Genomic DNA, 23430 nt, shown 5'->3' with positions numbered 1-23430 from the left:
AACCAAATGGAGCTATTCCCTGAAGCTCTGTGGCATTTCCTGTGTGTCTCCATAGAAACCTGATCGTCCCACTTACAGACTGCTGAGTGGGACATAATGCTCCCGAATCAATAAAAGACTCAAGTTATCAATAGACTGACCTCTTTAGGACACTGCAGGATTCACAACAGACAAGGACACTCAGGTAATATGAAGTATTCGTCAAATAAGTACTTTTAAGTATACTGTTGCTGCTAGTATAGTTTACAAATACTGCTACTACTGTGACCACTAACACTAGGAGAGATGAATGGCCCATATATTTTTTTCATTCATAAAATGGCCAATACAAATAAACATTGATTAGATTACCACTAATACTGCAGCTATGGCAGTACTACTTCTGACTGTACTACTGTAGTTAAATACAACACACAAGTATACAGAACTTGAGTGAGACTAAAATATTCCAATGACTAGAGCAGAAATAATAGTAGCATTTTAAACGTACTCCAAGTGAATAAAAGGTCAATGTTGCTATCACTATTGCCACAAATACTACTTCTATTACTACCTCTTCCATTAATAGAGTGTTTAGAGATTGTGAATTGGAGTTACAAATATTTTTTCATCAAAGGTATGCTTCAAATGGTGTTATGCTGCCACCAGAGACTGTATAAAGAAGTGGACTAAGTGAGTGTGATGTCACCCATAGCATTTGGCTCCAGTCAAGTGAAGCTTATCAAGGTTTGCTGTTATAGAGGGGAATTTGGAGCAGAGTTCCATATTTGGAATTCCGATCACGAATATCATGGCAACCAAAGAGACAATCTGGATTGAGGCTGATGAAGGTAATGCCCCTTCTCACCCGCACCGCTAGTTTAGCACGGAGCGGACCTTTAGCAACACTGTCAATCAAACCTGTTGCTAACGCTAGCAGGAGCAACCTTGAGGGAAGAAGGCGCCTGATTCATCTGTTATTAATGGTCATAGCTTTATTAACAGACACAATGGTGCAACAAAAACCTCAGGATCATGTAGAGAAGGTTAATAAGAACATTTTAAGACCAAAATGACAAGGCTCACTACAGCAGTTACGGAGAGACGGGTGACAATATTTAAATGTAAAGTGAATTGGAGCCAAAGTTGAGTGTGACTGTGATCACTTCCTGTTTGGAACACAGCGACTAGCTGGTTAGTTATGTCCATTTATATTTACAGTCTATGGATCCCACATGATGAAAAAACAGCAAAATATAAGCAATCAAACCTGCAAAAAGCATTTCTCAACAAAACCCATTCACTTTCAAATGTATAAAATGTTAAAAAGTTAAAATGCATTAATCTGAAATCTGCAGCAGCAGCACACACAGTGGACTCATGCCAGGAGCCTTACCTTCTACACAAGGGGAAGTGAAGGAGGGACAGACAGTGACGAGGAAAGAGGGATAAATACACAAAAACACAATAAAAGTGATTCACGAGAGTCAACAAGGAGATGAAAGATGAAAAAAATGAAAAGAACAGCTGAAAAAGGTGAAGAAAATAAAACACCAGAGCTCAGTGGGTCAGGTCAGTGTAATCAGGGAGTAGTGGGGGAAGACTAGGAGGGTTTGGACATGCAGATACAACCACTGAGATTCAAATAAATAATAATTAGGATTGTTCTGATTGGCAAAAGTTCCGTTACCGCATTTTTCAGGTATCAGTATTAGCGAGGACTCAGACCAAATCACTGATTTGATACCACTTGAATTTATTCTTCTAGATTTTCTTTAGAGATAGCCTATATCTTTTTCTCTTGTACAGCAAAAGAAAAATACAATTTCTCAACTGCACAAAATGTTGTAGGAGTGAAGACGTTTCGCTGTTCATCCAAGCTGCTTCTTCAGTTCTGGTCAGATTACTGCTGGACACTGTCTTATATCTGTCTGAAGGGAGGAGCAAACTACACTGAAACCAACACACCTATTGTTTACAATTTCTGTTTGTAGGCTCGGTCTATTGTATTACTCAAAGTGTGCACTGTGCCTGATAGTCATTCAAGCCACTAATGAGTGATTTCAACACCTACTAGCATCTTGGCTAGCTCTATTGTTTTCTTAGTTTTCTTTGTTTTGAGTACCCTTAATTATTTCTTCACATTATGCGGTATTGGACTAGTATCAGTATCGATAAGGCCAAGTATTGGTTCGGATCCCAAAAATTTAATCAGAATGACAATAATAGCAATGAGACAAGATTTAATACACTCCTAGGATAACCATTCGCTCCCATATGATCAAGCATATACATATCAAGTTATACCTAAGCCTGTCACAATAACAAACTTTGAAGTGTGATTTTTTGCTGAAAGAAGTAGACAGCAATTTTGAAACAATTCATGCCATTCAAACAATAATCCTAAACCAGGATTATCCCAAAATAACTTTAAATTTTAAATTTACTATATTGTAAAGTAGATAATTTCCATCCAACTCTCTACTGCTCACAGTTCCACACAGACAGTTTAAAATTATAATTATTCAAATCCATAACATTTTAATCTCATGAATAAATTCCATGTTTAAAGAAATGTTATAGTCTTGTACTTGTGTTATCAGCGAAAACACCTACAATCTATGGGAGAATACTCTGGATGAGCAGGGCCATCAACTGAAATTTGGGGGCATGGAGCAAGAAGTCTCAAATGGGCCCCCCTCTAATACTATTAATAGGAAGAGTCCAATTCTGGGCCCCTAAACCCTGGGACAACAGACCCCTTTGTTCCCCCATCAACTCCTCTTTGGCTAAGTAGGTTTTCTTCTGCACATTCTGGTGATACAATGGCAATTATCTTTGTTGGCGATTATCACAATTATATAAAATGTCCAATGAACGATTATTCTCGACCCTTTTTATCACAATAAGCAATATTACTGTTTATTGTCCCATCATAGTAATTATCGCGACAGGCCTAGTTATACCAGTAAATTGGTTTTGGAAATGCCTCTTTGTTTTTATTCTTTGATATACATGTATAAAAACAATATATACTATAATTAAATGATGTAAATACCAGAATATGCAGAATGTGTTTGTTTTGTGCACCTTGTTGGCCCAGGCGTCCTCGTCCCAGGAGGTGAGCTGCAGCACTCTGATGATCTCATTTATCTCCGCGCTCATTTTCTCAAAGGTGAAGTTTCTGTTCTTCACTGCCTCCTCCACTCCATGGCTGCCAGAGGTCTTCGTCGTCACAAAGATTTTAATACCTAAGAGATTTAATTTTGTTACTTAAGTAAAAGTACAAATACCAAAAAAATAAAAAAATACTCAAGTAAAAGTATCACATGAAAAAATCTACTTAAGTTAAAGTAACTGTTTAAAGTAAACCATTCGGTGTAGGTTTTGAGGTCTTGTAAAGCTTCAAATGTAGTGATTTTGATTAAGATTTTTGCTGAATTATGTTGAATGTTTATTAGTTTTTTTGTTTGTATATATTTTTTTGCCAATATGAACATGTTAAAAATAAACCAGGTCTCAAACAATAATGAAAAATACTTTTACTTTTCAAGCCTGTTAAAAAAAATGTAGTGTAGAAAGTATAAACACCTGCCCTCAAATGTAGTAAAGTAAAAGTAAAAAGTATCTGCTGTAAAATGTACTCAAGTAAAGTACAGATCGCTAAAATCTATACTTCAGTACAGTAATACTACTACTACTTTTACTCCATTACATCCAACCACTGTTCAGACCTGAGATGAGGATGGGCAGCAGCTCTTTGACTGTGTTCATGGAGTTTATGAGCATGACTCTGTGCTCCTGGTGAGTCAGCTCCTGCTGCCGCTCGTCGATCATCTTTGCCATCTTCGTCATCCCTGAAAACAGAAACAATCACTTTAAATATTTAAGAAATTAAATATGAACTATGATATGCATAGACTTGGCAGATTGGCAGAACATAAAACATCTGCCAGGAGGATTAAAATGACAACATGAAATGTATGTGTTTTCAAAAGTTGTAAAAAATACACTTTGAAAACCACCAATTAATGGATTCCAGACTCATGACAAATGTCAGAGGTCTGCAACCTTTCACAGCAAAAGAGCCATATTGGTTCATTTCCAGCCAAATGAAAGGCAGAAAGAGCCATACATTTTTACAAGTAACAAGACTAAATAAATTTAAAAGTAAATTGACTGTTTGCAGCTGTTAAAACATTGTAAAGAATATGTCACATTTTGTATTTATGCGGGCTTTGTGGACTTATCTGTAGGGGGTCTGGTTTTTTTTAGCAAATTATATGTAATATCCTGCATTTTGGTGCATTTGATGTGTAATATTTACTTCAATAATTAAAACAATTTCAATAAAATGAGCTATAAACAAACTTATTACATAAAGTATACACAAAAACATTTTTCCTTTTTTTTCCCCTCAAAATGCTAAGAGGCTTTAAAGAGTCGCATGTGGCTCTTTAGAGAGTGGTTGCAGACCCCTTTTCAAGCTCAGTGCTTCTCAATTATTTTCTATCATGCCCCCCTATAAAGAAGAAAAAATCTGTTCTAGCTGATGAAGTGATTCCATACAACACTGTGTTAAAATGTTTTGTATGTTGTGTGTTTGGTATTACAACCAAACTGTTCTTTATACTCGCCTCCATCTGTATTAAAGTGGTTGTGATGTCATCTGAAACCCAGCAGTATAAATTGTGTGTAACTCACCTGGTCCTAGGTTCTTAGTGTATGTGATGAGGTCAGGCAGCGTCTCCACCACTTCAGCCACTGTCAGGTACTCCAGGATGCCTTTGCAAACGCGGATTATTTTACGAACCTGTAAAAAATAAATAAATGTGACAATGCCTGCCTTACAGTAACAGTCTATTGTGTATAAATGTTTTTGTATAAATTAAGTTACAAGGAGATAACGAGATTGGGGACAAAACGGGTTATTTGCTTGGAGTTTGGAGTTCAAACTGTAGAAACAAAGTTAACTATTTTCTGTTATGTAATGATTAAAAGTCTTGTTTATGTTCAGGAAATTAATATTGAAATCATTGTTTTTATTTTATTTTGGCATTACTGTCATTATTATTATTATACATTTATTTTTATAATGAGACAAAAATTTAATCAAAAATTGAGATTGATCAATATGAGGAAAAACAATTGTGATATTAAAGGTCCTATACTATGCAAAATTGACTCTTGTGATCTTTAAGCCATGTTATAATGTTGTTATCTCATCAAACATACTTTTTATTATTAGTCTGTCTACATCTCCAAAGCTCAACATGCTGTTGCACCTTGTGATGTCATGAACTGGTGGTTTTCATGTTAACAGCTCCTTTTACCTTTGATTCAGTAGAGATTGGCAATTCCAGGGCTGAAATAATCCAAATGATTCTAGTGAAGGTGTATGGAGTTTTAAAAATACAGTGGAGGACTTCCTGTATTACCACATGACATCACAAGGTGGAACAGAGTGTTTTCTGTTTGAGATTAGTACTCAGCGCAAATTATGCAGGGTTTGTGTGTTAAACATGTGTGAATGAAACAAAACACAACTCCAGGTCTGTTTGTGATGAGGAAACAACATTATAACATAGATCATAAAACAGTGTAATATGGGCCCTTTAAAGTTTTTTTTGTCATATTACCTAGCCCTAAGTACATCTTTGTATGGAGTATCTTGTTGTATCTAGTGAAAAATGTGGCCCCTCCCTCCTTTGGCACAGACTGCTGGTTCATCAGATAGCTGCACATTGAAATACAGGGATGACCCTCCTCTGGCCGCAGTGGGAGAAGAACGCGATTCTGTTGATGGATGACTGCAGCTGACTAATGCAAAAACCTCATAGACATCGGCGGCCATTTTGATTGGCCCTTCACCTGGATATATGCACACACAGAACTTGTGTTGACACGTACTGCATCACTGTATTCACCCCACCAGCTGTGTCTCAAATAGAGGGATTCAAGGTGTAATTAAGGGGTAGTTTTTAAGAGGTTTACCAATGACGCGTTTGGTATGATGCAATCATTAAAATATTTCAACTGTCATAGCTTGTTCTGTCAAATTATGGAGCAAAAGTAAACCAATTTTTGCAAATAATTAGTAGGTAAAGTTAGTTGTATCACTTTCATATTTTGCTTTTGATATAATATACAGGTTTAAGAATATATTTTAGGAGTCAATATAGTATCCAGTCAAATTTAAAAGGGCTGCCAACCTTCTGGACACTCTACCAACTGAGCTAATGTCGCCTATGTTCTCAACCCCTATACAATCTATAGCCAATATAATTTAGTATCAGTTAGTATCTGGGTATTTTTGACAGCATTAATTCTAGGTAAATGTATCTGAAATGGAAGGTTCAATACAGTTTTTTTATGCAATGAACAACATATTTTTTTTAAGTAAATGGAGCAGCCAAGTCAAGGACACATTCTGAGATGTACACACCTCTGCTTCGTCGAAGGTGAGGAGTAGGTCAGACGTCCCGGAGAGAATTCCCCTGGAGCCGTCAATTAGGTAATCACGAGCAGGGACAGAGTATGGGTCAGCTTTGAGCATGGATGCCGCCTGGACCAGCTTTGTGCATGCATTCTCCACTCTGGGAAAAAGAAACACAGCAGTATATTTAAATTTCAGCCCTGGAATTGCCAGTCTCTACTGAACTAAAGGTGAAAGGAGTTATTAACTTGAAAACTACCACTTCATGACATCACAAGGTGGAAAACAGCATTTTGAGCTTTGGAGATGTAGACAGAGTAATAATAAAGAGTTACTCAAACATGTGTGAATGAAACAAAACAACTCCAGATATATGTTTGATGTGGTAAAAGCATTATAACATGGCTCACCAGTGGGTTCAAAGTGGGTTCAGTGTGTTGCTCAAGGACACAACTACAGTATACTACACACTGATGGGAGATAATATCAATAGACAACTTTTAGGACAGTGAAAAAAGATGACACAAAACCGGTCCAAGATCCAGTTCTACCACAGAATGTTTGCCTAAGGATAAACAGTGTGTTACTATGGCGACGTGGGAATTATAATCAGGCATTTTCACATTGGTCCAAAGCCAAACGTGACTCAAGAAATCAAATGTTGCCTTCTATAATCTGCCATTTAATACAGGAAATAATGACTGCACACTGAGATTTGATAATAACGGTGGTTGTTCGTATGATGTCATTATCCTTCAGTTAGAAATTTAGACAGAGCATCAGAATTCAATAATATAATGTGACTTTTTACTCATAGACTGTATAAAGAAGTCAACTAAGTGACTGTAACGTCACCCATATCATTCGGGTCCAGTCAAATGAAGCTCATCGAGGCTAGCAGTTATAGAGGCAAACTTGGAGCCAATTTCCTTATTTAAGATTCCCACTGCGAGTATCATAGCAACCAATGAACCAAATGCTGCAGCTAGCAGGTTAGCAATGTCCATTTATATATACAGTCTATGGTCACAATATCAGTGCTATTATTTTATGGTAATTATTAATAAACATTAGAGATACACCGATATCAGGGCGAAATTTGCACTTTTTAGCAAATTGGCCATCAACCTTAAATCTCCAGCACAGGCCGATATTTTGTTCTGGCCGACCTGCTGTTTAAAGAATCCACATAAAGCTTTATTTGAACACGTTACTGCAAAGAGATAACGGTACAAGACATGACTATGCAGCTCTCTTAAAAGTTTATGGTAAAAAAATGGCTGTGGGTCAGTTTGTAGTAAATTTAAATGACAAAATTGGGGAAAATAATCGGCATTGTCCATATTGGTCGATCTCTAATAAACTTTTTTTTTTTAATTATGTATATTACAGTATGTGTTCTCTGTTCAAATACAGCAGAATTCAGCCTTTAGGGAGCCATTTTCTTCATGTATTTGCAGACGTATAACACAATTAAACCCTGTAGTAGTACTATGAGTAACTTATTCGACTTAGGAAGGTGCATATTAATCAGTGGGTCAGCAAGCAGCTTCAACGTAAATATGCTGGAGTTAGCACAAAAGCTGTCCTACATCAACGTATTGTGGGTGAGAGGGCATTTCCCTTTAATAACTGGACCTAATCCGTGATAAAAAGAGAAATAAAGGCAGCCTGTTCTTGGTATATAAAGCTGAGGGCAGGGTTTTAACCGAGTGTCCTTCAGTGAACAGTACACAGACCCTCTCTCTATATTTAGACACGGCTGCATTCCTGTTCCCGTGCTGATGGATGACGACAGGGTGACGACGTGGCTCTGAAGCACCAAATGTGTTGAGCCCTGTGACCTTTGACCCCCTCCATCTCTCTCCCCCGCCTTCATCCCTGACCCTGCTTACAGTAAATGGAGGGAGGAGAGTGAGGTATACAAAGACTAAAGCATAGCATAGCATAGTATAGTATAGTTTGTAAAAAATGTGCGTTACAAGCCATTTTTATTTAGTGCCCATACCGGCTAAGCAGGGTCGGACTGGTTAGTCCTTGGATGTAAGATTGCTGAGAATATCAGGAACTGAAATGGGGCGCCAGTGGCAAGACCTGTTGTTGTGTCCTTAGGCAAGACTTGTATGAAAGTGGTGTGTGCGTGAGAGTGTTAGTGGTGGTCGGAAGAGCCGATGGCGTCAATTGCCAGCCTCGCTTCCATCAGTCTGTCCCAAGGCAGATGTGGCTCTCGTTAGTGAATGGATAATTCACTGTAAAGCACTTTGGGCGTCATGAAAGGCACTATATTAATCCAATGATTAATTACTTTGGTTTTAATATAACAAAATAGAACACTGTGCTCGATCTATATGGGAAAACTGTAAAATTGAAGTTGATTGAAGTTTTTGTTATTTCACTCAGCCCTAGTTCCAGCTTCCAAGCCTTGAGGTACAATTATTTTTCTGCCACAAAGGGGAAGTATCCAGTTACTTTCTAATGATACGTGTTAAGTGAACAGACCTTTTCCCTTGTTTTTCCCATGTCTTTGAGCAAAATGTGTCTTGCCTGTGTACTCATGTATTGTATAAGCAGTTGTTGAGGTCAAATATGTCCGCTGCACGCTGTCAGCATAAAGAGTTTTAATGTCCAACAATTAGGAAGTGCACATTATGTGTGCATGTTGATGTCAGCTTTACCGTAATGGCAAAACTGCGCACTGGCCTCTGAAAGTTGTGAAAAGCACTTACAACCTCATGATGGTGAATAATTACAATGTTTGGAATGTATAAAGTAGGTGATGAATAACTTTGGATCACTGCTAACTGTTCGGCTTTTCATGTTTTTAAGATCGTTAAAGTGACGTGAATGGCTTTTACCTCCTCTACCATTTTTGCCATAGCAGAAGCAGTTACATACCACATCAGACACTAAACTTTAAACTGAGAAACACACAGACTGAACTTACTTGATAAAAGCGGGTGGCATGTCCCTCTTCATAATCTGGTCATCTGTGGTCTGTACTGTCTCCTTCCCCACCTGGAAAACAAGAGAAAAGTTAGATTTTAATATGATCATTGTACATGACGTTAGACGCTATCAGGTAAAAATGGCTTGATCCTCCGATGGCACCGTTAAATCCAGTCTATATTTAAGTTTATTTAAGTTTAAGGTGAAATATTCTAACTTCACGGCTTCAACTTGAGAATTCCCAATCTTGTTTAATCTCGGAAGCTAAGCAGGAGTTACTGGTTACTACATGGATGGGAGACCATTGGTTATACCAGGTGCCACAGTGGGGCTTTAGAGCAAATTGTTGTTGTGCAAGACACTAGTATTAATTTTCCCTGGTATAAATGTGGCGTGTGTGATTGATCAGAGGGGCTGATGGTGCAGATTGGCAGCCTCACGTCAGTCAGTCTACCCCAAGGCAGCTCTGGCTACAGTATCTTACTAATGTACTAGTATTACAAGCATGGAATGAATGCACAAAACTAGCAATATAGTTTCTTTCTTCACCTCATTATGATCACCATTTTTCATATGTCAACAATGATAACTAACAGTAAACATGACCAATAATCAACAAGCTCAATACAATAAAGCTGTAACATGGAAGCAGCCCCAGAAAAAGCCAATTATTCTACATATTCTCCAAACAGTGTTAAGTGTCTGGATATGCAGACAGTGAGGGGGGAGGAGGTGGGGGGATTTGCATCACTCGACACCTTCAGCTATTTTCAAATGAGTTTAATCTAACCTTCCCCAGAGCTCCAGAGGCCGACAGCCAAATGGGCCCAAACTATTCTAATAGATCAGGTCCATTATCATGATGTGAGGAAGTAAACAGAGACAGATCAAATATGACTGGTGACGGGATGGACACAGATTATCGGGTGGTCTCTCTAAAACTTTTGAAATTTTAAAAAGTAAAAAATGACAGCTCTGATAATTTACTCAAGTTTAAAGATGTAGAAATGACAAATATTGAATACAGATGCCAGTCTATGGGTGACAATAAAAATTCAGATTAGACAAAATTACAATTCTACTTTGAGGTGTGGCTCAGTAGTAGCTTTCCAATGCACATGCAGACTAGAAACTAGAAAGAAAAAAATAATTTAAACTAGATAAAAAATGTTACAGCAACTACAAAAACTATACAAAACTTCAGTTTTACCACAGACTGTATATATAAATGGACATAGCTAACATGCTAGCCCCTGTGTTCCCAACAGGAAGTAATCATGGACGTGCTTCCGGCTCCACCGGCTCTCGTTCTAATTCACTTTACATTTGAAAACTGTCACCGCTCTCTCTGTAACTACTACTGTCAGGCTCGTCATTTTGGTCAGTGTTCATATTAACCTGCTCCACATGATCCTGGTATTTTTATTTTGCTATTTTGTCTATAAATCAAGATATAAATTCGCTCTTATAACCGCTAGCCTCGATGAGCCTCATTTGACTGGAGCCAAAAGCTATGGGTGATGTGACACTCAGTCAGCTCCTTTATGCCGTCTCGGAGTTTTACACATACAAACACAATACTAGTAGTTCTTTTGTAGTTCTGATAGATATAAATACTCCATTGATACTTAAAATCAAACGAGTATCTAGTTTTGAAATTGATTCTAGTGTGACACATGATTGTACATGATTTTTTTGACAACCCTACATTACACAGTTTATTTCTCAAATCCACTGCTTGCTGAGTTGGCATGTTGAAATTTTCCTTTGAATCTGACTGTTCATTTCAAAAACCCACAGACGTCAAAACATTGGAACATATCCGGTGAAATCTATTTCCAAATTCTGAGCTAATTTGTCTTGGAGCTGTGTGACGAATGCATTGGTACTATCACCGCAACTGCCCCCCTCCGGGACATGCTCTTTAATCACCCTGAATCATCTCTACTGTCCAAATATTTCCCATTGCTCAGGGCAGCTGCAGTGGGGGGGTAGCCTCATGAAGAACAGCTGAAATGCCAAAATGATTCACCGGCTTCTCCTCCTCCCTTCCCTCTCGCTCCCTTCTGTGTCTCCCCTCTTTCTCTCATGATCCCTCTCTTCCTCTCATTCATCTCTTCTCTTCCCTCCCTCTATCCTCTCCTGTCCCTCTTTCACCCTCCCCCCATTTTTTCTCCTTCCATTCTGTCTCACATCTTCCTCTATCTCATCTCTCGCCTGTTTTTGTCCCCCCTTCTCTCTCTCTCTCTCTCTCTCCCTTGTCCCTCCTCCACTCTTCCCCTACAGCGATGACCTCATTCTCTTCTGGGACAGAGATGACAGATCACATGCGTTCATACCGGGACAGTGTTGACTCCTCTGCGTTTTACAGTGAGGAAGTAACAAGTTATTTTTATTTTTTATGACACGTTTCCATTGGCAACAAGTGTAGTAATCACTTCCAGAAAAGTCCACCGTTGAACTTTAGCTTTGACCTATAAAGCAACAGTAATAATTATCTGGTTTGATTTAAGTGGTCTGGGCAATGCTGTGGATTTTGAATGACTGAATGAGAAAGTGATGTGAAAGTAAATAGTTTCATTCATTTTAAATCATTGTGGTAAAAAATGTCTCTCCCCACTCTTGAACCCCATTTTACTTATTTTCTTGTCAAACAGACATCACATGCTAATACATTTTTATAATTTATTTCCAAGTCACATTTGATACTTGTCGTCATTCTCTGGGGGTGTGAAGTTAACTAGAGGCACTGCTCTGTCTGAAGTTCTGTTTCTCAAGTTAGACTTTAATCTGGGCTTCGTTTTAACACAACCTGACCTGAAAGAACTGCTCTACTTGAAACAGATGAGCTTTTTTAGTTAGTTACAGGACCATGAACACTTATATCGTATTTTTTCTTTCAGACTATTATAAAACTTTTTCAGTGTTTGCTAATGTGTGTATTGAGTCACCAAGCTAAGTGCTCAACATTCCACCATAGACATACCTATTGAAGATCCCCAATATAATGCCACTGCAAAGTATCAATACAACTTTTGAAATGTCCAGAAACTGCTTTTTAAAATGGAGACCAGATGACCTTTTAGACTTAAACTTACCAATTTATCCAGGCTTGGAACTGACACAAAGTACAATGATCTAATTCACTTACTAAACCAAAATAACAACAATGAAGACGATATGTGGCACTGGATTTCGCTAACCCTTAGTGGATCATTACATCGTATAATAATTCATTCGACAATATAAAAAGCCCACATTGCGTTGCTATTGTAAACGCTAGTCTAGTATGTGGAAGTACAGATATAGTAACTCTAATACAGGGGACTCATTCCTAGCAAGTTGCGTTGTGTGGCATTGATACAAGACAGAGTAGAGTTCATGTCCTCACTCTTCTCCTTTCAGCTGACCACAGGCACTCGTACGAACTGGGGCTGAAAATAAGGGTCAAAGGTCACCCAGAGCCAAAACTGAAGGTTAGGAGTCTAAAAAGGAGTGGATGCCCGTGTCCCACATTCCAGAGTTAACAACAGGCAACTAAAATGTTCCATCAGGGAGAACACAATGGGTCGTTCCAGTGCAAGAAAACAGGGAGGGTATTGGCGTCTTTGCTTTAAGGTGTATTATTTAAGTCAATTAAAGGTGACCTATTTAACTTTTCCAGTGGAGGGTCAGCTACTTGTCTCTATGGAGTTATTGCTTTGCCATGAATGTTTCGCACTAAGTAAATAAACCTGCGTATCTCCTTGGATATGGCATCACGTTGGATATAAGGACATAATGCCACCAGGTCAACTTAAAAGTCAGATCTGTAAAGAGGCAACCTAACCCCGAGTAAGAACGTATGTTTTTCAAGGTATTTCTGAACTATAAAAACACATGTAATTGAACTGTCCAGTGCCTTCAATTATCTAATATCTGAATTAAAAAGTCAGTAACATGTTGGCATTGTAATTACTCTGATCAGATTGTGATCAAATTTAAATGGGCTAGTGTTACGATCCCAGGCCTTAAGCTCTTTCAACTTTTAATATCTGTTATGTTTTGTGTGTGTTTGAGGACCGTTTTCTTTGTGTCCAGTCTGCCATTTTGTCTGTCTCATTTAGTTGTTAGTAACTCATTTGTCTCTGTGTCCAAGTCTGTGTGTCTCGTGTTAATTTTGGGACACTCATAGTTTGGTATTGTGTTATGTGTCCCTTATTTTGTCCCTCATTTTCAATAAACCCACGTGACTAGTTTTGGTTTCTTAGTTTAGGTTTTTTTGTTTATACATTTGCATACAAATATTAGACCATTTGTGTTACTTTACCTTTTACAATCATGTTTATTAAATTACAACTTTACTTAAACCATTTTATCATCCTGTTTTTTGTTACCTCCCTAACGCTGGCAGAGCTGGGTCATAACAGCTAATAGCTTAAGGCAGCAGCACAAACAAAAGCTATAACATTGTGCCATGACAACTCAAATTCACATACAAAACTTGCCATTTACTTTTTGTATTTATTTAATAATGTTAAAATGCTAACACCATGCCTGAAGTTCTCATTGTCATTGTGGTATTGTACACTGCTTGACAACAACCAATACTGAGGCAAGACTTAAGGCTATTTTTACATTGAACTGTTTGGCTTGCACTTTATGTACTTCAGACAACGTGACTGCATAAACTGCACAGCTCCATTATAATCTCCCATGATGCTCTGGGAGGCACCATGACTAATCAGAACTTTTACTTCTTGTGTTGTGCTTCGTGTCTTGACTTGAACAATCCTGGGTTCTGTTTTAACAAATCAACAGCAAAACTTAAGCCGTTTCTCAACAGTTGAAATCTGAGGCTAAATTTTCACAACTCGATGCTCCGCGGAGTCGTTTTTGTGTTGGTTTAACGATGCAGCGTGTGACAATTCAAACAGGTGGAAGGGACTATATTTAGGCAAAAAGGGGTTAATTTTAGACAATGCAGTGCTTTGCTTGGATAGATGGTGAAATGTCAGTATAGTCACAGTATGTATGTGTACAGTGAGTGAGGCTACATATTAAATTAAATTATATTTTATATTCTGAATTATCTTTTGATCCAACTTAAAAGGAACAGTATGTAGCCAGCAAGCTTCGTTTGAAAGGGTTGCTAGTGCCTGAAATCAATTCTGCAAAATGGACTTTTCAGATCTTTTAAACATGTTATAGTTGTTACCCTCTTTAAGTTGTATTTTAAGTGATTTGTACATGTTTGAGCAATCTATACTCGCATATTTTCAAGAAGCCATAGTGCTGTTCGATCCCCGTTTTTCACCGCCACCAGTACATGTCCACTATGACATACTTATTTTGGTCTTCAAATTTATTTTCTTAATTGGTGATACTTGTAGGATTCCGCAGCGTTACGTAGTGACTTTGGTACGAATGAACAAAAAATCTGCTACTCACTATTGTAATGTGCAGCTATCCATAGGAGGCGCTGATAGCTACACGCCTCTTTGTTGTGATATTTATGGCAACATTAGCTCCCATTGGTTACAACAGTTTTCTAATGCAGAAATCAGCAAACCCGTTTCTTTTTTAAGTTGTTTTAGATGAATATTGTGATTTAAAATGTGTAAATTATAACATAATGATCTACAAGTGTTATAGATTATAACTATAGAGCAGACACAAGCACCATAGGTCTTTTTTTTGTCTGCATATAGATGACGCATGCAAGTTTTTCTTAATTTATGGACAGGCCATGCCGCATGAAAAAGCTCAGAACCTCCAGAATTTACTCACTGAGCTGTAAAGGCTGCACTAGCACTGATTAATGATTGGCTGCAGGTGCTGTTTAGAAAATACATCACACTTTCCTTGACATTTTGAATACCAGTGATGCATCTTTTATTAAAACCAGGAAATTAAACTGATGTAATGCTGTACTGGGATGATGTAATGGACAAAGGGTTCTTTCATTGTTGCTGCCATGATGGTTTGCTTTCACTTTCCGTCAGCCATTGTCCTGGGCAGTGGCTTGTTTATCAAAGCCGCTGACGTAAATGTAGAAGCATGTAAACATCAACTACAGCAGAGAGGAACCGTGCTGTTTCGCGAGTCATTCATCTGAGCCACAACTCAGACCACAAACACTGCTTCCTCTTCCAGGAATAGGCCAAAACGTGCAGCTCCAAACACTACTACTGCATATTTTAAAGTTCCCATGTATTTAGTGGGATGTAACAAATCTAAATTTCATTCTACTATACAAACAAAACATCTCATGCATCATTTGTACCTCAACAAAAAGTAAAAGTAAATATTTGAGTAGGTCCTTCGTTTCAATGTGGCTAACCTGAAGAAATCAGCCAGCAGTTTCAATTGCGATTTCTTTCGGTTCATTTCACCACAGCAAAACAATGTCTTATGATTTACGTATTCAGGTCTGTCAATGGCTTGTTTAGATAGAGATAAGGCTAAAGTACGGGTCAGATCTTTGGAGTGGCAACCTCGTTCGCAGTAAGAATGCATGGTTTTGTTGTATTTTTGATGAAGCACTGTGTGACATTCTACACAAATCTATCTAAGGGTTTCAAAGAGATGAAAAAACAGCAGCACAGTAGCCATAGCAATTATGAAATCTAAACACAACAGAAGAAGAAGCCCTTAAAATGTCGCCTATAAACAAGAAGTTGAAACTTGAGATAAAATGGTAAGGGTTTTTTCACCGATACTGGCTGTTAAGAATCCAGAGCAAGAAATGGTCGATAAGTTCTGCCAAAACTTTTGGGCTGATTTGTAGGGTTGATAATTTCCCCAAAATATTTAATTTAACTAAACTAACTAAACTAAATATTGGCCTCTGCTGGAGTTTTAACGCCATCAGCCAATGTGCTAAAAAAGTGCAAATATTGGGCTGATATATCGCCCAACTGATCAGTTTATCTGTAGCTGAAGCCCATAAATTCTCCATGGAGACAAGTAGGCTAACCTTCCATTAAAGTGTTACATAGTGCATCTTTAAGACACAAGTTTTATGAAATATTATAAATTTTATCAGAATATTTGTTAGAATAATTGTTCAGCCCTGGTAACTTTCTGAAGTCACCTGAAGTTTTATGTCATATTGTGGAAGATTATAGAACCACATTTCCATGGAAACAAACAGGAGGAGGTCCTCCTAGGCTAAATAAGAGTCAGGTCTGTGGTGATGCAAGCCCAAGACATGCTTTTATTTTAGTCTATTTTTCAGCTAAAAAGTTACACAAGGTGACATTACTTGCTATGGCAATGGTCCAAACTTTTTATCATTCTGAAACCCATGTACATTGTCTTCCCTGTCCATCACTTGCTGCAGTTAAAGTGGAAACAGTGAGGAAACGTGCGTCTCTGTGAAGTGGTGATAAAGCTCGGGCTCATTCAGGAACAGGCTGCTCTTTGTCGACTTGGATTCATCGAGTTTGCAGGGAAAGAAAAAGCCCAGTGTGAGAAAACAACATGCCCCAAACAGACCGGCCGCCTTTCACTTGTTCAACAGAGCCCCCTCAATGATCGCCATGGAGACCAATGAGAGCAGCAGATGTAATGTACTGGCACTGGTGTCATGTCTATGGAGTCAAGAATCAACTCTTTCATTGTTCATGATTCACTGAAGTTAAGCTCTTTCTATTCAAGACCTGACTTTGTAGTTGTGAGATCTTTGGATGACACCTTCGATCTTCATTCATTCAGTTACAGATGTTTTTATTGTTACTCCAGATGTAACTTCCAGCTCTGTTTTCTAAAGTTTGCTAGTTGAAGTTGGATTTGTGCTTGATGAAATACAATAAAATGTAATTGTTAAACTAGTCGACACTGAAATGCAGGAAAGCATCATGGTCTACATAGTTCCCTCTGTTTTTTTAGCTGTTGCTGCACCAAAACAATGAATTTAAGCAAAGAGACTTGTAATTGGATATATCGTGACAGCTCAAGATAGGAGCACTCTTCATTCATTTATCCATCCACCTTGGCTCTGCCCTCTGTCTGTCTGGGCAGTGGCAGCCATTGTCATCCCTGATTTTTCAGTTCTTCAATTGAGGAAATGGGTCACAAATCACATCTCCATCTGCTTCCTTTATAAAAGACCTCAGAGACCTGACTCAGAATCCAATAAAACATGTAATATATCCAGCAGATGTGCACTATGTCTGAAAGACGTGTGCAATCAGATCAAAATTACAACTGGCAAGATTTAGGTAAGATAATGTCTTCTGCAGAGAGCCACCTTGTCTCCATGGTGTGGTCTTACAAAACCTGCCAAACCATGTGATTTTTTTTGTCACAACCCTAATAAAAATAGATAAAAAACACTTTGATTATTTAAAGGTTTGATCTATACTTGATTACAATTTGCATAGCCCTTTAAAGATCAGATTGGGAGTTTTTAATAGAGAGGTCTACAGTTTAACTTCTATATGTAAAAGTATATATTTGGAGGCAAAAAATAAATAAATAAAATGACTTGTTGATGTGTATGAAACAATATTAAAAGCCAGTTTAAAGTTTTTTGCCATTTCACCCATTGGTGTATAAAAAGCACTCCGCCCTTTTCCATCTGATCATCGCAATATGTGTCTTAAATCATTTCTTCCTTGACATTTTTGTTAGACTATGACTAAAGAACATAGACTGTATAAAGAAGTGGACTAAATGAGTGTGACGTCACCCATAGTGTTTGGCTCAAATTCATTTTTCATTGAGAAATTGCCAGAGTCAATGGAGCCGGAAGCGCACTCATGTTTACTTCGTATTTGGAACTAGGTTAGCTATGTCCATTTATATATACAGTCTATGACAAACACAGACGAAAACTCATTCATTCTAAAGGGTAAAAGGCTGAGGAGCGGTGACCCAGGAGGCAGTGACACAGTGTACGAGGTGCTGAAAGTCACAAATCAAATGGCCTTGACTAAACCGGTCCAACAGCCAAACCCCATACATCACCACAACTGCACAGCTCCTGTTTCAGACGCCGGGGAGGGACGGGTTACAAATGCAACAATCATAAAATAACCTTCCCTTTCTAAAAATACAAGGCCTAAGTTCAAGACTGGAGACTACAGGGATATCAGTGAAAGAGTCTGCAATTAACAGTCTGAAGAATTTGCTTTGAATGTTGTTTTTTACGTCAGGAAAGAGGGAAAAGATACAGTTCTGGCATAAATGATAGCTTAAAGGGCCCATATTACGCTATTTTCTGGTCTATGTTATAATGTTGTTTCCTCATCAGTAACAGACCTGGAGTTCACACATTTAACACACAAATCCTGCATATTTAGGTTGCGTTTTTCTCTCAAACAGAAAACACTCTGTTCCACCTTGTGATGTCATGTGGTAATAATATAAAAGATTGGGTACAGAGCCTTTAAAGCCTTCGTATAATCCAGAAAATTGATTGTTGTGGGTTTTAAGACATGTTATAATGCTGTTACATCATCAAATACATCCGTGGAAATGTGTTTTGTTTCATTCATACATGTTTGTGTACTACTTTAGTTCAGGAGAGATTAGTAATTGTAGCGCTGAATTTAACCAAATAATTCTAGTGAAGGTGTATGCAGTTTAAAAACACAGCGGACCACTTCCTGTATTACCACATGACATCACAAGGTGGAACAGAGTGTTTTCGGTCTGAGAGAAGAACACGGCCTAAATTTGCAGGGTTTGTTTGTTGAACACGTGTGAATGAAACAAAACACAACTCCAGGAATGTTTGTGATGAGTAAAAAATAGCGTGATATGGGCCCTTTAACCTTGCTAGCTCATGGGCTGTGATGCGATTAGTCTTGTTTGATGTTTTGGACATTGTAAATACGTCAACAGTCGTACTCAGAGCCTGTTTTGTGCAGCTGCTGCTTCCCGAGTGGACTTCCTGTGTTTGCTTGTCTCCCTTCATTTCCTTCAGTCATGCCATTTTCATCAAACTCAAGAATCCAAGCCGCGCCCACGGACAAGATAATGACTTCTCCCTGATGTCTAAGCAAACATTTAAAACTGCATTCAATCTATTCATCTGGAACTGTAGGGCCAGGGTTGACAGGTGACAGGAAGTGATTCCTTCTGTAACGCACTTGAGTTAATGGGGCATTTATTTCCTATCTAAAAGAAGATTAAAGAGGAGGTGGAGCCCAAACAATGGGGAGGGAAATACTGCAAACATTTATACAACAGAATATCCTCTGTAAAGAACAAAACATTCAATTCAGTTTTATTTATATAGCACATTTAAAAACTTGCTTCAGCTGCTCAAAGTGCTTCACATAAAAAGTCAACAAAAACAAATATGCAGATAATACAAAGCACAGGGAAAGAACTATCAAACACCAAGATATTCTGCCTAGCTAGTAGTAAATGCCAGGAGAAGTAGTGGTCTTTTTATAGATAAATCTTGTTGTACCTGTAGTTCAGACCTCTACAAATGTTCTGAAATGCATGGGATTCCTGAATTAGTTTATAGTTGATAAAGGTCCTCCAATTATACATAATGGGTTCTTGTGAGCTTTAAGTCATGTTATAATGCTGTTACGCCCTCAAAAACAGACCTGGAGCTGTGTTTCGTTTCATTCACACATATTTGAGTAATCCTGCATTATTAGTCTTTCTACATCTCCATGAGCTCAAAATGCTCTGTTCCACCTTGTGATGTCATGAATTGATAGTTTTCAAGTTAACAACTACCTTTTTACCTTTCGTTCATTAGATTTAGGCAAATCCAGGGCTGGAATCATCCAACTAATTCCAGAGAAGGTGTATGGAGTTTAAAAACACAGTGGAGCACTTCCCGTATAATCAAAAGGCATCACAAGGTGGAACAGAGTTTTTCATTTGAGAGAAGAACTCGGCCTAAACATGCAGGGTTTGTGTGTTAAATATGTGTGTGTGAATGAAACAAAACACAACTCCAGGTCTGTTTGTGATGAGGAAACAACATGATAACATAGCAGAAAATAGCATAATATAGACCTTTTAAACATATATTGCAAATCTAATGCAAACACTTGTCAGACAAATCAAAATACTTCTATTTCAGGTGTAGCAAGTGGTTCTTGTCTATGCTCCAATGGCCATCAAGCAAAAGCAGTCTACATACTTCCAATTTCTTCATAAAGGACTCATGCTGAAATACCCAAGAAAAGGACTACACAACTAATCTCCTAAAATATTAATTTCACATCACTTTAAAAATTATACCGGGCTAGCGTTACAATTTCACACTGAACATGTGCAAAAAAATGAGCAAAAATGCCTCAAAATCTGTCACACATCTGCAAAACCACTATGCAACTCATTTGTCACACTACAGAACTTGTTAAAGTTTCTCTAAAACCACAAACTCAACGCGAACACATGTGACAATTAAAACAGCCTCCATTCACTTTCCTGTAGCTACATTTCTTAGCATCCTGTACATTATAATTTAGCACTGCACAGGTCCCTTGGGCACCATGGGAACCATATGGACTCAACAAACAGGAAGTCCGACGTTAGGAGCGGATCGGCTCCGAGCGCGACATCACTGGGATTCTTTCTCTTCATCCTGGTCATAAACAGAAGCCATAAAAATAATGAGTCCTGGAATAAAACACAGCCTGTTTGGTTCACTCACAGGGTTTAAAGACATGGCCATTTTGTACTATTTGCAGTATAAGACTTTACATTAGCACATTCAGTTTTTGATAATAATTACACAGCACTGCATCTTAAAAAATAAAAAAACATAACTATTTCAAGTTATTCCTCCCTTTTCTTATTAGTTTGTATCTATAATGAGTCATATACGTTATTTATTCAACCTTCTACAGCTCAAATCTCATCAAATTGCAGAAAAAATTCCCACTATGACAAAGAAAGTCCGCCTGATAAATACTGACCCCCCCAACAATATTACTCCATCTAACATATATTGAACAATAAGTTATTATAGCAGTTAAAATGACAGGCCTAATTACGAGCATCAGATTTATTCACCTTTGATGGAGTTTATAAGCACTTTTCACAACTTTTAGAGGCCATAGCGGAGTTTGCTGCCACGGTAATGCAAACAGCAACTAGCATGCCAATACGCACTTCCTCATGGCTTTAAAACAAGATGCAAACCACACACAGTGGTCAAATTTTGACCTCAAGAGCTATATTTAGGTATTTTTAGCCCAATTGTTTAAGGAACCTAAGCAATACCTTCAAATGTGAAAAAGACATCCCTATTTGTCCTGTTTTTTTTATTTTGATTTTAAGTCAGATGCCATTCCTTTCTTTTTTCTGAGCTTAGAACTGGCTCCATAGTGATCTCTGATGGATCTATGGCATTAGTATTATAACAATAACTAATATATTTCAACTACTCAGGTGGAAGTTAAAGACACTTTTTCTGCACATTGGTTTGAACATGTTTTAGCACTTACGTCATGAGGCTCGCCATGTGCTAAACTGACACCTCTGACAAAGTAACACATTTGAAAAGTCTAAAGTCAAAAGAATGTTTAGTTTGATGAGCCAAGAAAAACAGCACGGGACCATAACCTTTATTTAGAGACTCAGCTCTATTTAAAAGGGGCCATATTACACTATTTTCTGATCTATGTTATAATGTTTCCTCATCACAAACATGTGAATGAAGCAAGACACAACTCCAGGTCTAACACACAAATTCGGCATATTTAGGCTGATTTCTTCTCTCAAACAGAAAACACTCTGTTCCACTGTGATGTCATGTGGTAATACAGGAAGTGCTCCACTGTATTTTTAAACTCCACACACCTTCACTAGAATCATTTGGATCATTTAAGACCTGCAATTGCCAATCTCTACTGAACGAAAGGTCAAAGGTAGATGTTAACTTGAAAACTTCAAGACATCACAATTTGGAACAGAGCATTTTGAGCTTTGTAGATGTAGAAAGACACATAATAAACAGTCACTCAAACATGTGTGAATGAAATAAAACAACTCCAGGTGAGTTTTTGATGAGGTAACAACATTATAATAATAATAATGGCTTACATTTGTAATGCGCTTTTTCAAAGCCTCTCAAAGCGCTACACTATAGTCATTATTCATTCATTTCCACACTTGGTGATGGTAAGCTACTATTGTAGCCACAGCTGCCCTGGGGCAGACTGACGGAAGTGAGGCTAACATGACTTAAAGCTCAAAAGAGTCAATTCTGTGTAAAAAAGAACCTTTAAGCTGATACGTTGCAATCACTATAACAATATAGATACCATTGTAGTCATTAAAGGTGTATTATGTTTTCTGCATGGAGGTTTTATTGCTTTACCAAAATATTCCACAGTATGGCATTCAACTGATCCATTTCCCAGTCATTCAATAAAAAGACCTCGAAATGATGCGTTCTTAAAGTGATAATTTTATACTGTGTAACATTCAGAGCAAAGCAATAACATCTCCATGGAGACAAGCAGCTGGCAACTTCCCACTGGACCTATAAAGTTAAGAATTCAAGTTTGGCATAGGTCTTATGTGACGACACACATGAGGGAACACACAGAGAGCTTTTTAATGTGGTGCAAAATACAACACCTCATTGTGAATAAACGTGGCATTCCTATGATACTGCAGAGCTGAGGTCAATCGTGTACAGTCGGCTGCAACAGTAGAAGAAAACCGTAAACGATATGGCCTCTGATTGTTATATTAAATAAAACAAGACAGAAGTAGTCTGCTCGTCTCCATGCAGAAGTTGTTGCTTTGCCTGAAATGTTCCATCGTATAGCATTAAAATGAGAAAATTAGTCATGCACCAATCTAAGTTTTTCTGTTCTGATCTCGTCGTCGATACTTCGGTTCTTACCCGATATCAACAGATACTTTAGACGCAAATAACATAAGGTAAAAAAAAATTCTAAATATCTTTCGTAACTACACAACAACTCTGTAAAAATACAAGTTTTACAATATTATGAGGCATTTTGGGCCAGTAAATAGTCTAATTATGCAAATTTATAGGGCAAAATGGATATCAGCTGAACCTATATCTTGAAAGTTGAGATCTGATTTGCTAAGATTTTCATTACCAGTGTTGTACGTAACCATCTTGCATT

The 23430-nt window shown here is 37.8% G+C and overlaps 1 protein-coding gene across 1 annotated transcript in view; it reads right to left on the bottom strand.

Moving 5' to 3' along the window:
- vclb (vinculin b) overlaps positions 1 to 23430 on the bottom strand; it is a 55735-nt gene that overhangs the window by 21577 nt on the left and 10728 nt on the right. The window contains exons 2-6 of the mRNA XM_033984462.2: positions 9360 to 9430; positions 6425 to 6575; positions 4684 to 4792; positions 3714 to 3836; positions 3070 to 3230 (exon numbers count right to left, since the gene is read on the bottom strand). Of these exons, the coding sequence (XP_033840353.1) occupies positions 3070 to 3230; positions 3714 to 3836; positions 4684 to 4792; positions 6425 to 6575; positions 9360 to 9430 (615 nt within the window). The remainder of the gene's footprint in view (positions 1 to 3069; positions 3231 to 3713; positions 3837 to 4683; positions 4793 to 6424; positions 6576 to 9359; positions 9431 to 23430) is intronic.

This window comes from Periophthalmus magnuspinnatus, chromosome 19 (assembly GCF_009829125.3).
Source record: "Periophthalmus magnuspinnatus isolate fPerMag1 chromosome 19, fPerMag1.2.pri, whole genome shotgun sequence".
NCBI classification, from domain to species: Eukaryota; Metazoa; Chordata; class Actinopteri; order Gobiiformes; family Gobiidae; genus Periophthalmus; species Periophthalmus magnuspinnatus.
Note: the sequence above shows the minus strand (reverse complement) of the source record. Positions and strands in the feature narration are given on the sequence as shown.